General features: G+C 38.2%; 1 protein-coding gene across 3 annotated transcripts in view; it reads right to left on the bottom strand.

Moving 5' to 3' along the window:
* The window catches only part of LOC126826991 (urease subunit alpha), a 37,314-nt gene that overhangs the window by 18,358 nt on the left and 3,163 nt on the right, over positions 1 to 15,793 (bottom strand). For all 3 annotated transcript variants that reach the window (XM_050556143.2, XM_056102156.1, XM_050556142.2), the window contains exons 2-9: positions 11,132 to 11,281; positions 10,364 to 10,430; positions 9,631 to 9,713; positions 8,339 to 8,446; positions 4,705 to 4,896; positions 4,202 to 4,279; positions 3,219 to 3,298; positions 253 to 358 (exon numbers count right to left, since the gene is read on the bottom strand). In XM_050556143.2, the coding sequence (XP_050412100.1) occupies positions 253 to 358; positions 3,219 to 3,298; positions 4,202 to 4,279; positions 4,705 to 4,896; positions 8,339 to 8,446; positions 9,631 to 9,713; positions 10,364 to 10,430; positions 11,132 to 11,257 (840 nt within the window). In that variant the 5' untranslated portion in view covers positions 11,258 to 11,281. The remainder of the gene's footprint in view (positions 1 to 252; positions 359 to 3,218; positions 3,299 to 4,201; positions 4,280 to 4,704; positions 4,897 to 8,338; positions 8,447 to 9,630; positions 9,714 to 10,363; positions 10,431 to 11,131; positions 11,282 to 15,793) is intronic.

Genomic DNA, 15,793 nt, shown 5'->3' with positions numbered 1-15,793 from the left:
TAGGGTCACCTGTCCAGCCTCGTGGGTTTTCTCAGGGTCCCCCGGTTTCCTCCAACTGCTAAAGACCCCTACGCCCAAGCGAAATATTGAAATAAAATTGAACCATGTGTTAGTCCCGAAATGTCGAGTGGACGTCTCTCTCTCTCTCTCTCTCTCTCTCTCTCTCTCTCTCTCATATAGTCTAAATCTATTTTAAAGAGGCGATGTATATAATAGTAATATAGATCTATGTGTATAAAGACTAATATTTACTTGTTCTTGATGTCCAAACTGTTTCTCTACCAGTTGATCGAATATTGACAAGATTGAGGCTTCGTTTACTGGACCACTACATAAACCGTTACCACCATGAATGACTCTTAAAATATAATAATTATAAATATATTGCATACTTCTCACTTGTCAGGGGAGGTAATTCTGTGCGGAGGGTGCAGGTCTAGCCGTTCGGATTTGATGGAAAACCGATATCCGGTGTAGGTAAAAAATATCTTGGCAGTTAAAATTCTAAGAAAAACATAAGGAAACTCCTCTCCTCTGTTCGGAAAAAATCACTATCCCTTGCATACGAATTCCCCTGCCCCTCACCCCCGCCCGTCTGTGCACAGCTTATCATAGGGCATAGAGAATAAAGTTACCGTGTATTCGAGTTTAAATGACGTCAGTAAAGAGTTGATGAGATATTGAACCGCTAGCCGTTCTATTTGTAAACCAGCGGCTGCCAGGCAGGATACGCCCACATTTTCGAGAGATGGATAGAAAACAAGCTATATACCGTAGCCCAAATTGGTTGTCGTAAAATATTGAAATCACAGAAATGTTTTATTCAATAGTAATGAAAGCAAACCTTGAAATATTTTTGTTAACATTTCTCAACACACAACCAATTAACAGTGACCGTTGAAGTCCACAACCAAATAGCAAATGATGTTACGACAACCACCAGGTAAACTGTCAGAAATGTATGTAAAATTACAGTAGTACAAGGGTTTTTTGTACCTCAATTATCGGTATATTTTACAACATATACTACTTTTACCAAGTCTAATGTATTTTTACCGAGTTTCAAGTATGTTTATCGAGTTTCATGTCTTTTTGACAATAAGTGGCGATGGAATCAAAGACATATTCAAAATCCTGTAAAAATACATATAATGTAATAAAATTGAACTGAAAGTAACGCAGCAAGCGTGTTACTTTACAGATTTTACGGTTGTTCACATTATTATGTAATTTACTTTTAGGTAAGAAATATAAGTAAAATTACAGCAGTTAAAGAATTTGTTTTTACCTTAAAATATTGAACGGAAAATAACATAGCCAGCATGTCATTTTACAGACTTACGTTTATTCACGTTATTTTGTAAATTTACTTATTCGGTAAATTTACTTATTACTTATTCGGTAAATTTACTTATTCGGTAAATTTACTTATTCGGTAAATTTACTATCTCTTATTGTATTTTAGTATTCCATAGAAACGAAACATTCCTAATAATTATCTTCATATGGTATTCATTTCAATTTATTAACCATAATATGGACAATCACATCTTGTAAATTTAGTATATTGCATGTCATGTATATCTAGTTTCCATTATTTATAAGATCTATAAAGTGTATTGATATTTAGCGTACGTTAATCAGTTTGTAAGTATCTTCTTAAATGCATAAAAAAATGTTTTGACTTTCTGGCCGTAGGTTGTATTATCTCGTTTTCAAGTTCACTTGAAGACGGTAAATTAAACCGATTGGCCAGTGTTAGTTGAGCCGGACTGTCTGTAAAACAGGGTTATAATGCCTGCAAATAGATAGTACCGCGAGCTTACATCTGAAAACCTGGAACCATGCTCTCGTCTACCAAACAGGATTATCGATATTCAATATATATTGAAGTGATATTAATACGAAATATTTTACACCGGGGCTATTGCTCGAATCTTGCATGTAAAATTACCAATATTAGTATTTTTAACAAAAGTGTAAATTAACAGTGTGATGTATTTTTACAAGAAATGTAAATTAACATTGTGATGTATTTTTACAAGAAATGTAAATTAACAGATGTGTCCTTCTACAGTAAATTGTTAAATAACTAATGGTGTAATTTTACCTATGATTTAGGGGCAACTTTTGCTGCCCGTAATTTTAGGGTAAAATAACCAAAATATTTTTAACAGTGTAAAACGAAAGTGATTTTTCCTACAATCAAGGGTCATAATTCAGGAAATTACAATTCGATATGCGCGAATAGCGAAAGGAACCAAGATCTTTGGGTTATAAACTTACATTTCAAGTTTCAACAAAATCGGATAAAAATTGTGACCTCTATAGGGTCCACAACCTTGATATACCATATTTTTACGCAATTTGAGAACGAGGGGCGGCCATTTTGTCTGTCAGTTTTGGGCCGATTTTCACGAAATTCGAACTCAGCCGTCTTTAGGGTGTAACGGTGATATAATAATACGTTTTTTTTAAATCGGATAAAAATTATGACCTCTATAGGGTCCACAAGCTAAAAACGCGATTTGTCGAACAATCAGGTGCCATAATTCAGGAAGTTACGGTCCGATATGCGCGAATATCGAAAGGAACCCAGATCTTTGGGTTATAAACTTACATTTCAAGTTTGAACCAAATCGGATAAAAATTGTAACCTCTACAGTGTTCACAAGCTAAAAACGTGATTTTTCGTGCAATCAGGGGCCATAATCCATGAAGTTACGGTCCAATACATGCCAATATCGAAAGGAACCGAGATCTTAGGGTGATAAACCTATATTTCATTGAAATCGGATAAAAATTGTGACCTGTAGACTGTTCACAAACAATTGTGGACGGACGGACGGACGGACAGGGGCGACGACAATATACGTCCACATGAAAATGTGGGAGTATAAAAAGGTATTAATCGACAAAATCGGGATTTGGAATCTATTCAACTATGGTGACTGGCGACAACCCGACATCACGCCTTTTAACCCGACATCAGGACAACCCGACAACCTGATATCACGACATTTTAACAAACATCACGATATTACAATACGACACTTTTAAGCGACATTACAACATTTTCAACGTCGTGGTGTCGGGTGAAAATGTTTTGTCGGGTGAAAATGGCGTGATGTCGGGTTGTCGCCTTATGACGGTCGACATCGCGACATGATACCGATCAGCCACCATACACAACACTTGTGTTAATAATAAATATTTACCGATTTCCTGCTATGGCTACAAGAGTTACAGTCTTTGTATCACCAGGTTCAAATCTTACAGCTGTTCCGGCTGGTATGTTCTGAAGTACAGACACAATTATCCAGTAACATTCATACTTCATTACTCGTTAATAGCACCAGAGAATTACAATACTTAGTACCCTAATTCTTTTATACCATGGGAATTAATAAATCTTCCCATCATTCTGTGTATATGTTTACCCACGAGCACAATGTCATATAGGCTTCCTTACTTAAACATACATTATGCAGGAGCTAAATCTGCCTATTGCAGGTATTTTTTATATAAACTATTAATTAGACATTTATTAACATGACAAGACCATAGTCAACTCTCGATGCCATCTGATATCTCGGGTATTAAGTAGATTTGAACGGTTCAGCCATATTTTGATTTAATTACAAATGGAAAATCGAGGCTTTGCTTCGAACAACCAGTACGGTGGTTGCAATTAATGCACACATCTTGTCAAACCTTCACAGGCTAATATCTTCGCTTGCAAGGGAGTAATTTGAATGTAATTTTCAATATATTCTTTTTGCATGATCTATTTTCGAACTATTATAGCAAGAATGGCGATCTCTTTATCTAAATCTTACATAATGTATCTTTAATCTTGCACCAGTTCTTTTTCTTCATTCGACAATCATACTTTATAAATAGAGAGAGTGAGGTCCTTTCGGGACTAACATATGGTTCAATTTTATTTCAATAATTCGATTGGGCGTAGGGGTCTTTAGCAATGGGAGGAAACCGGAGGACCCGGGGAAAACCCACGAGGTTGGACAGGCGACCCAACTCCTTGTCACGTACAACCGAGGATTCGAAACCACGCCAGTTGACTCAATGACAGGCCTTATGATACAGCACGCACGTGCTAACCATTCGGCCATTCACCCCCCCCCCCCCACTTTATAAATAAATTATTGTTCGTTCAACAAGTATAAAGAATAAGACCTACCAATCTCATGCCATATGCCTGTTTTCTGTCAAATATGAGGAACTTGTTCACTTCTATGAAATGGTAATGAGATCCAACCTACAAAACAACCATTTACAGTTATCTATGGTACATTATTATGTAGATGAAGTTAAATGAAATAGTGCTTAACGTCCTACTGTTCTGCTTCGACTGGGCTAATGAAGACGGGCATAGCCATACAGTGTGGTATGAGGGGAATTTTGTCCGGAAAGCGGCGCTACTGCCTACTCTTATATCAAATTCCAACTGCCAAGGAATCGTTTACGTGCACGCCAATGTGTACACGTGGCCTCGATTTTTCGTACAATTCGAAAACTAGACAGCTGTCCTTGCCAGGCCCTCCGTCCTTCACATAGTTTATATCGAATTTCAACTGTCAAGGGATCTTTTACGTGCACAATGTGTACACGGGACCTCGATTTTTCGTCCAATCCGAACGACTATACGTTTTCCCTTGGTTATTCAACAGAGAAGAAACATACCTGTATAGGACGATCGCACACACTGGTAACTTTTAAAGCCACCATTTTTCTGCCTTTATTAAGGACTATTTCACCAGCTCTAGTGACCAGTTCCCCGGGAATAACATCAACAGGAGCCACAACAGTACCAGATGTTTTACCAGAAATAGAATTTGGTGCATACTTGTTTCGGGTTACACTTGCTAAAGATGTCTTGAAAATAAAAGATACGTGAATTATTTATTCCAATTAAAACAGTATTCAGTGGCAAATTAGTGTGCGTGTAATTATATAAAAATGGCGAATTAGTGTGTGTGTAATTATATAAACATGGCGAATTGGCCTGCGTGTAATTATAGAATAATGGCGAATTAATTATATAAACATGGCGAATTGGCGTGCGTGTAATTATAGAATAATGGCGAATTAGTGTGTGTGTAATTATATAAACATGGCGAATTGGTGTGCGTGTAATTATAGAAAAATGGCGAATTAGTGTGCGTGTAATTATATAAACATGGCGAATTGGCGTGCGTGTAATTATAGAATAATGGCAAATGTAGTCATGGCGAATTAATTATATAAACATGGCGAATTGGCGTGCGCCTAATTATAGAATAATGGCGAATTAGTGTGTGTGTAATTATATAAACATGGCGAATTGGCGTGCGTGTAATTATAGAATAATGGCAAATGTAGTCATGGCGTATTAATTATATAAACATGGTGAATTGGCGTGCGTGTAATTATAGAATAATGGCGAATTAGTGAGTGTGTAATTATATAAACATGGCGAATTGGTGTGCGTGTAATTATATAAAAATGGCGAATTAGTGTGTGTGTGTAATTATATAAACATGGCGAATTGGCGTGCGTGTAATTATAGAATAATGGCGAATTAATTATATAAACATGGCGAATTGGCGTGCGTGTAATTATAGAATAATGGCGAATTAGTGTGTGTGTAATTATATAAACATGGCGAATTGGTGTGCGTGTAATTATAGAAAAATGGCGAATAAGTGTGCGTGTAATTATATAAACATGGCGAATTGGCGTGCGTGTAATTATAGAATAATGGCAAATGTAGTCATGTAATGAGAGCGAAATAGGGTCAAACTCGGAACCTCCAGGTTAGCGATCCAGCGCCTTACTCACTGATGCACAGCAGCTACCCCTGTGAATCGCCATATGAGTAAACAGATAACGGGGTGGGCGTGCGGGTATGATTTAACGCGCGCGTTACATCAGGTCTGTCATGTAATCAACTGCAATAGATTAGTTTCCATTTCCCGCTTATACCTGACAAGAAGTATAAGGGTCGCATGTTCAGTCTCTTGGGGTTTTCTCCGAGTCTTCTGGTTTCCAACCACAGCTATATAGACAAGCGACTTATTGAAATAAAACATACGACTTGTTAGTCCTGAAATGACCTAGTTTGTGTCGAGTTGGATGTTAAACCCCATTCGCCTCTCTCCACATAGGTAACAATTGTTTGTTGTACTTTTAAAGTAGTTTAGATATGGCCACTTGAATCGTGTTTTCAACCGTGTCAAGGGGTTTTAAAAATAGATATAAAAGTAAAGGGTCGACTATATATATATAATTTATACTGTAGATATTATGCAATATTATATTCAGTGGCGGAGAGAGAGAGAAATGAGGTTTAACGTCCACTCGACACAAACTAGGTCATTTCGGGACTAACACACGGTTTATTTTTTTATTTCAATAATTCGCTTGCGTTTAGGGGTCTTTAGCAGGAGGAGGAAAACAGAGGACCCGGAGAAAACCCACGCGGTTGGACAGGCGACCCTACTCCTTGTCACGTACAAAAGTGGAATCAAAACCACGCCAGTTGACTCAATGACAGACCTCATGAAATAGCACGCACGTGATAACCATTCGGCCGTCCAACACCCCTTGGTTGGGGTGATGTAGCGGTTAGTGCTAAATGATAAGGCCGGCTCAATTTTTCGTCATAGGTCACGAGATGTAAACAGGGATAGCGCCAATCCCAAGCCTAACACTAATCCTGGACCTAGCCCCGATGCTTACCCTAACCCTGACCTACAATCACACCAACAATCACGTGCCCTAACCTTATTTACATCTCAGCGAGCTGGCCTTAACAAATAGATTTATCCGTGCTATGTAGCTGATGAAATTGAATGTTATATTCGGGTTCAAATATGCCCATAAATCAATATTGACACCCCCGATTTTTTAAAATAGTCTCGGAGCACCGGACCCCCCCCCCCCCCGCCCCCACCCCCACCCCCATAACCAAATATCCAATGTCAGCCATTGTATATATTTACTACCTTTCTACACGCGTGGTATTATTTCACGTGTTTATTCGACCATAAAATATCGCTGTCATGGAGTATTTCTCCAATATGAATGGCCAAAGGGAACAAGATACCTTGGGACATTTTTTGTCAATAATGGGTTAGGGATTGGGGTAGCCCAGTCGGAGCAGAACAGCTAGTGTTTGGACGACAGCGAGCATTGTACGTAACGTGAACTGAAGGGGGGTGGGGGATAAACGTCCTACTGTTCTGCCCCGACTGGGTTGATGAAGACGGGCATACACCATACAGTGTGCTATGAGAGAAATTTGGCCAGGACAGCGGCGCTACGGCCTACTCTTATTTCGACTTTTAACTAGTAACTGTCTAGGGCATTTATTCACTGAACAACTGCGACTATTTGAAATAAAATGAAATAAAAGGGGTTTAACTGCCTACTATGCGCTGTGGGGCTATGCCCTACTCTAACTTCGAATTCCAAGTGCCATGTGTTCATTTACACAACTTAAAATGACAAAAATATCGAATCACTAGTAGTATCCCGTTCTTTTACCCAGTCATATTCAAAGATTAGTTCCGAATGAGAGAGAGAGAGAGAGAGAATTGGGGGTTTAACGTCCACTCGACACAAACTAGGTCATTTCGGGACTAACATATGGCTTAACTTTATTTCAATAATTCGCTTGCGCATAGGGGTCTTTAGCAGTGGGAGGAAACCGGAGGGCCGGGAGAAAACCCACGAGGTTGGACAGGCGACCCTACTCCTTGTCACGTACAACCGGGGATTCGAAACCACGCCAGTCGACTCAATGACAGACTTTATGATACAGCGCGCGCACGCTAACCATTCAGCCATCCAACCCCCCTAGTTCCGAATGAAATAATATGATAGTGATAACCGATTAGTTCCGAATGAAATAATATGAAAGTGATAACCGATTAATTCCGAATGAAACAATATGATAGTGATCACCGATTAGTTCCTAGTGAAACAATATGATATTGATAGCTGATTAGTTCCGAGTGAAACAATATGATATTGATAGGCGATTAGTTCCGAATGAAACAATATGATAGTGATTAAGGATTAGTTCCGAATGAAACAATATGATAGCGATAACCGATTAGTTCCGAATGAAAAAAATATGATAGTGATAGCCAATTAGTTCCGAATGAAATAATATGATAGTCATAACCGATTAGTTCCAAATGAAACAATATGATAGTGATAACCGATTAGTTCCGAATGAAATAATATGATAGTGATAACCGATTAGTTCCGAATGAAATAATATGATAGTGATAACCGATTAGTTCCGAATGAAACAATATGATAGTGATACCCGATTATCTTCTGCAAAAACAGCTTTATCTGGAACCGGTAGAAAACTTCCATATAAAGCCAACTCGAGATCGCCATCATCTCGACATATCGGTGTATGGACCGTTATCTAAAAACATAGAAATTGTATAATAATTCACCCAAATACTGCTACAAACATTACGCACGTACTATGGACCAGTCACCGCCATAATCATAATGCCATCGAATTGTAATTTTATATCAACAATCGAAGTTCGTCTATCGATGCACAATTGTCCGAGGGAAAAGCATGCCAAGTTCCATGTTGATCTTACTTCAATTGGTGCAGCCTTGTTTTTTTTTATTTAAGGAGATGAGTAGTGCTCGGAGCCAAGTTCATATGATGGCAAACATAGATCAAAGAGTACATACGTAGGCCTACATACAGCGGGAGGACTGGGTATCTTGGAGCCCTTGGACCGACTGGTTGCCTTGGGACCCATCACTGTGCAGAATACGTAACCCATCTATCAGAAACAGGCAAAATTACCCGAGTATGATCCATTCTACAGACAAACTCAACACATATCTATATTATTAGTTGTGACTTGTTTGTTTGTCTGTCTGTGTCTGTCTGTTAGGGCTGTCGGCTACTAGGGCTCTCCCGAGGCTGAAATTTGGTGTATATGGGTAGCTCAGACCCAATCTGGTTAAAACACAGATCCTATTTCGTTTCGTTTTTATAGTTTCGTTTTACTTGGATCTGGAAGAGTTGTTATTTAACTCGTGTTCTGAATGGTGTCAGGGATAAGCCAATGAAACGGTCTGTTACGGCGAGCTTTAGGCGCCTTTTTTTACGGAACTGTGGGTAATCCACAAGTAACATCAATGCTGATTGGTTAATCAAATGTCTGACGTCATAGGGTCATAAGTCGGTCTTTTGACCCCTAACGTGACCTATCGCTATAACTTGTCAGATCTTCATGTAGTGTAGGCCAACGAAAGTATAAAAAAACGAAACGAAATATAGATCGGTATTTTAATCAGATTGGCTAGGACCGGGAAGTAACGCTACTTCAGGTTCATGACTATCAACGTGCTACGCTGAGTCAACCGCTAGTTCTATATATTATTTTATCATTTGCATAATGATTTATTACGAAATAAGAAGACACAATTGCGTATTATCTTATCTTACATTTAGACAGTGCAGGAAAAAAAATCGATAAGACCTGTTCACAAGTATTTGTGCATGAATCGACGAAATGAGAGTCGGGCGAAGGTGACGACAATACAAAACCATATTAAATGTGGGTATATAATGTATCTTACCAATTTTGTTCCATCCGGGAATGTAGCCTCGACTTGTACCTCATTCAACATGTCACCAACTCCAGGTAGTACCTGATTCCTACCTACAAAAATATATTAAAACATAGGTTGCCAGGCTACGAAACATACGCCAACTAGCAGCTAAGTCGTTCAAACGGTTATGAGCTAACCAACTGATAAAAACTAAAAGATCAGGGTGTTTAATCATAAAAACTTAAACAAAAATATATTAAGAATGCAAACGTTTCATTGGTTAAGAATTAAAATGTTTGTACGATTTTTAGCTCTTAGCCAATGAAAGGGGTATATTCTTAACATATTTTAGTTTTGGTGAATCAGGCCCAAGATCATTATCATAGCCTCAAAGTTACGAACAAGATTCTGCCTGGACAGCAGCGCAACGGTCTACTTTTATTTCGAATTCCATTTACAAGGATTCTTTGGTGTCAAGTCAGTGTGTACACGGGGCCGGGGTTTACGTTCCATCCAAACAGCTAGACATTTTTCTTTGCTAGTTCCTCAATCCTGCACCACCGAAAAGGGGGCACCCGATTCGGAAATCCCGAAGAACACGGGAATCGATCCCTGAGCGGCTTGGTTAGTGAGTAAAAGTTAGGGGTGTACCCATACAACTACCGTATCTAAGAGTGCCCAAGAAAAATATCCGTTCATGGGTATACCCAACGAACTACGATAGTTAAGAATATCCAAGTAAAATATCCGTTCATACTACCTAACATTTGTCTCCCAAGATCCATCAAATCTGAAACTGACAAGCCATCTCGTGTTAATTCTTGCATCTACAATATATAAACAGCATCATGCATATTCTTTCTGTGGCTTACGGGAAGGGCAGTGTACAAATCCACAGCTGTAAGGTGTGAGAAAGAGAGAGAAGTGGGGTTTAACGTCCACTCAACACAAACAATGTCATTTCGGGACTAACATATGATTCAATTTTATTTCAATAATACTCCTTGTCACGTACAACCGGGGAATCGAAACCACGCCAGTTGACTCAATGACAGACTTTATGATACAGCACCATTCAGCCATCCACCCCCCTGGATTACGGGAAGGGCAGTGTATAAATCCACAGCTGTAAGAAGTGACTGAATACCAAATCCCAAAGCCACCGGGGTTGAACTCCTACTGTTCTGCTCCAACTGGGTTAATAAAGACGGCCATTCACGATACAGTGTGCTATGAGGGACATTTTGGTCCAGACAGCGGCGCGTATACGACCTATAATTATATCTAATTCCAACTGTCAAGGGTTCTTTTACGTGCACGTAAATGTGTTAGCGGGATCTCGGTTTTCGTCCCAGCCGAGCGAATGTACGTTGTCCCTAGCCAGGCCGTCCGTTCTACACCAATGACAAGCGGTAACCACGCCTGAAAATCCCGATGAACTTCCTCGGCCAATGCAGGCATCGAACACGCGACCTAAGGATTAGCGAACCACCGTGGTTCCCAAAAATACAAAAGACATAGTGTATACCTGTATAGCAATCAGCGCCACTGCCTCCGGGTGATTTAAGCGAATTCCACGAGCCAGACGTCTCTGTGCTAATGAGCCTGCCTGGAAGACCATCAGACCCTCTATTTCCCGTGGTGCAAGACGCATCTTGGTTTGGTATCGTAACTATATCTGAAAGACATAAAACAACCTTCCACAATGGAGTGATAGAGTGATATAGAACAATAAATTAAAATGATTTGGGGGATAAGAGAGAGAGAGAGAGATAGAGAGAGAGAGAGAGAGAGAGAGAAGGGGGGTCGCTTGTAAACTAAAAGTGAAATCTATAATAGAAATGGTTCAAATCCGCGGATTATTATAATCCACGAAATCTAATTAATGACCCTGTTATTAATGAGATATTGTCAAAACGAGAAATTATCTATGAGTTGATATATATTTATTTTTAATTAAATATTAAACAATCAACCTGAACGGTGATAATGCCGTGAGAAATTTGATATTTTCCGAAAAAAAGAAAATCATGCACAAGCAGCACTTCAATAGGCTTCTGGAAAGCAAGAATGCCGGAAGGTTTGGGAAGTGCCAAAAACATTTTTTTTTCTGTTGATAAATCTATATTACAAAAACATTTTGCCCCCCCTCCCCCATTTCAAAAATGAAGTCAAATATATTAAATTCGAAGAATTTGTGATTATTATAATTGGTCGATGTGTTTACAAAGTTTCATAAAGATATCATGGACGGTTTATGTGATATGCTCCGGAAACAAAAACATTGAAGGGCCTGAAGGAACAGTTTGCAATAGCCCCCACTCTCTTTCCCCATGCCCCCACCCCCTCCGTACTGTATTGTTCGATCCCTGCGTTGACCGAGAAAGTTCATCCGGATTTTCCGGCGTGGTTCCCCCTTGTCAGCGATGCAGGACGGAGGGCCCGACAAGGACAGCTGTCTAGTCCTTCGGATGAGACGAAAAACCAAGATTGGAATGCACCGAAAAGATCCCTTGGCAGTTGGAATTCGATATAAGAGTAGGCGATAGTGCCACTGCCCGGGCAAAATTTCCCTCATAGCACACTGTATGGCGTATGCCCGTCTTCATTAGCCCAGCATAGGAGCAGAACAGTAGGACATTAAATCCCATTTCATTTCATTTCATTTTCCGTACTGTACGTGCTTACAATTAATATGTTTTATTTGTTTATATTATAAACCAATAAAATTGATGGGTCATGGACACAAATGGGTAATTTGCTATTTAATACTTATATTACGACCGTATTGAATCATGAATCGTGATTTGGGATATAAAGCTTATAAATTAACAGAATTATTATGGCGTACTATTACACTAATTCAATGTGTTATTACACTAATCTACGCTAATTTAACGTCCTGCCCACACCAATTAAACGTTCAATTACACTAATTTACCGTACTATACTAAGCAGCAAAAGAAACGTCAGGTTGGTATATTACTCTGAATAGACGCATTGCATAAAACTTGCCAAATGTTTTATTGTATATGTGTGACCACATCTCCATCTTTACCTGGGCAATAAGGCTCCTTCCCAAACACGGAATTGAGCCCAAGAAGTGTTCTCAACACCAGAACTGGCCACACCGGCAATGGAGAACTGTTCTGTTCACAGATGAGAGTCTTGGAATTGTGATGAATTAATCACTAATGTGTCAACATACATTTCACAAAAAATTGCTTTGATCCATTTAGTAAGTCGTTTTCTAGAATGATTTGATTAAAGTGTCTCTCTCTGATTTTGAAATCGCACTGACGTTTTTTGTGTTTAGTATATTACAATCATTTACCGTACTATTACACTAATTTATCGTACTATTACACTAAATTTACGTACTATTACACTAATTTTACTGACTATAACACTAATTTCCCATACTATTACACTAATTTTACGTACTATTACAGTAATTTTACTCACTATAACACTAATTTCCCATACTATTACACTAATTTTATGTAATATTACACTAATTTTACTCACTATAACACTAATTTCCCATACTATTACACCAATTTTACGTACTATTACACTAATTTTACTCACTATAACACTAATTTCTCATACTATTACACTAATTTTATGTACTATTACACTAATTTTACTCACTATAACACTAATTTCCCGTACTATTACACTAATTTACTCACTATTACACTAATTTCCTATACTATTACACTAATTTGCCATACTATGACACAAATTTTACTCACTATTACACTAATTTAAAGTACTATTACACTTATTTACGTACTATTACACTAATTTACTCACTATTACACTAATTTTACTCACTATTACACTAATTTACGTACTATTAGACTAATTTACAAATCTTGCAAAACTATTGTCCAAAACATTTCTCCAAATGAATCTAATCTGAATATCATAACGACAGAGGACGCTAGCGGTGGGCCGCGGAACGACTTTACTAAACGATGAAACAGTAGCTGTACTAAACCCTTCCTTCTTATAATTTAAAGATTGATATAAATAGAGAATCTCCTACCAGTCTTTTTTTATATCAAAAAGTATCAACACAAGTTGATAAAGTAACAAAAAACGAGGCTCAATGTACTTATTTTAAACAATGTACTTATAATTTTATAAATAGTTTCGTAAGGAGATGAATTATAATAAAATCGTTTCAGGTTGATAGAAAGGCGTATATCGACATTAAATTACAATTAAATCAAAGATACAATTTACAGATCTGGTATCACTAATGTTTAATTTGTAAAACAAATATATATTTATTTTAGGAAACAAATATCTATTTTAGGCAAATATCTATTTTAGGAAACAAATATCTATTTTAGGAAACAAATATCTATTTTAGAATAGAAATGAAGAAATAAGAATTAAGGACCATGATTTAAGAACTAAGAAATAAGAACACTGAATAAAGAGCTGTTTGGTCTTCCATATTTTCATTAATTTTTATGTTTAGTTGAGCAGCTATTTTTATTTGTCTATCAAGATAGTTTATTTTCTTTTATGGTTTCGTAATGAAGATGTTCAGTCGACCAGTGCAAACAAGCTAGCCGTATCGCAGGTCCCGTGTATACATTGGCGTGCACGTAAAAAAAATCACTTGACAGCTGGAATTCGATAGAAGAGTAGGCCATGGTGCCGCTTCCCGGGCAAAATATCCTTCATGACACACTGTAATTAGCTCAGTCGGACGTTCAACCCCATACATTCATTACATATAGTCTTCTCTATTTAAACATCTGTTTCCTTGCAATTTAACATTTCTTATTATATAATTATTTTAATCCCAATTCGCTTGTACATGTATATATGTTCTGAAATGAAATGAAATGAGGTTTAACGTCCTACTGTTTTGCTCCGAACTGGGCTAATGAAGACGGGCATACGCCATACAGTGTGCTATGAGGGAAATTTTGCCCGGGCACCGGCGCTACGGCCTACTCTTATATCGAATTCCAACTGCCAAGGGATCTTTAACGTGCACGCCAATGTGTACACGGGACCTCGGTTTTTCGTCCCATCCGAACGACTAGACTGCTTTCCTTGTCAATCCCTCCGTCCTACATCACTGACAAGGGAGAACCACGCCGGAAAATCTGGATGAACTTTTTCGGCCAATGCAGGGATCGAACACCCGGCCTCCAGGCTAGCGAGCCAGCGTCTTACCCACTTAGCCACGTGATCCCCGTATATATGTTCTATATTCTACTTTAACTTTAATCTGGTAATCGGCCCGTCCTAGCAATACCTATCTCGTTATTGTGACCGTTAGCCAGTTTTGGACACTCGTTTACTAAAAGTACAATTAAAACTATTTATCTGAGTCATATCGTCGTATAGTGTTGGAATAAGCCACAATCCCCAGAATACAGCACTAAGGTAGACCCCTCTAACTCTGCTGTGTATCACAAGGAAATATTAATTGTGTCCAATCCAGACCCAATGACAAGACTTTTATTGTAACCTGTAATAGTAAAGGTCCAAACTTCTCTCGATAGGAGTTCACTGCGACAATCTTTAAAGTTTTCGATCAAAATTTCAATAAAGCCAAAAAAGAACTGTTACGATTGAATATATCCATCTCAACATAGGCGTAGGAGCTCAAAGTAATTCAGGGGGACATAAGAGAAAATTGCCCGAAATCTTCCCCGAGTGGGTTACCTTGTGTTTTTCTTTATAATCAGAGTCAATTTCTTTTCGGCAAACACTACATTTCACACGATAACGATAAGTCCGTTTTCGAGGGCGAGGCGGTAGCGATTCCGATCTAAATGAATTGAATGACGACCTCGTTCTGCTTCTTTTGTTTTACGAAGACATATAATATAAGACGATATTTTAGTGTCGCGCACCGTGCATGTCCTACTGATTAGTACACAACAATAACAACACACAACATCACATAATAGTACACAACATACATACCTAATCCAATTAAATTTGACTCTCAACTTTTGATGTGCCAAAATATTGCAATTTTTCTTTATTTTCCCGAGCAAACAATAGCAACATTCACCGTACGTGTACTAGTTTTAAATCAATGAAAACACTGAAATATCGTCTCATCCGTATAGCTAGTAATTTTAATTTTTGGAAACAATTTAAAGTCCGGTACTGAATCAAAAGTTTTAAATGCGATATACTAGTAGGT

This window comes from Patella vulgata, chromosome 7 (genome assembly GCF_932274485.2).
Source record: "Patella vulgata chromosome 7, xgPatVulg1.2, whole genome shotgun sequence".
NCBI classification, from domain to species: Eukaryota; Metazoa; Mollusca; class Gastropoda; family Patellidae; genus Patella; species Patella vulgata.
The sequence above is the reverse complement of the archived record's forward strand: the minus strand, read 5'-3'. Positions and strand labels throughout refer to the sequence as shown.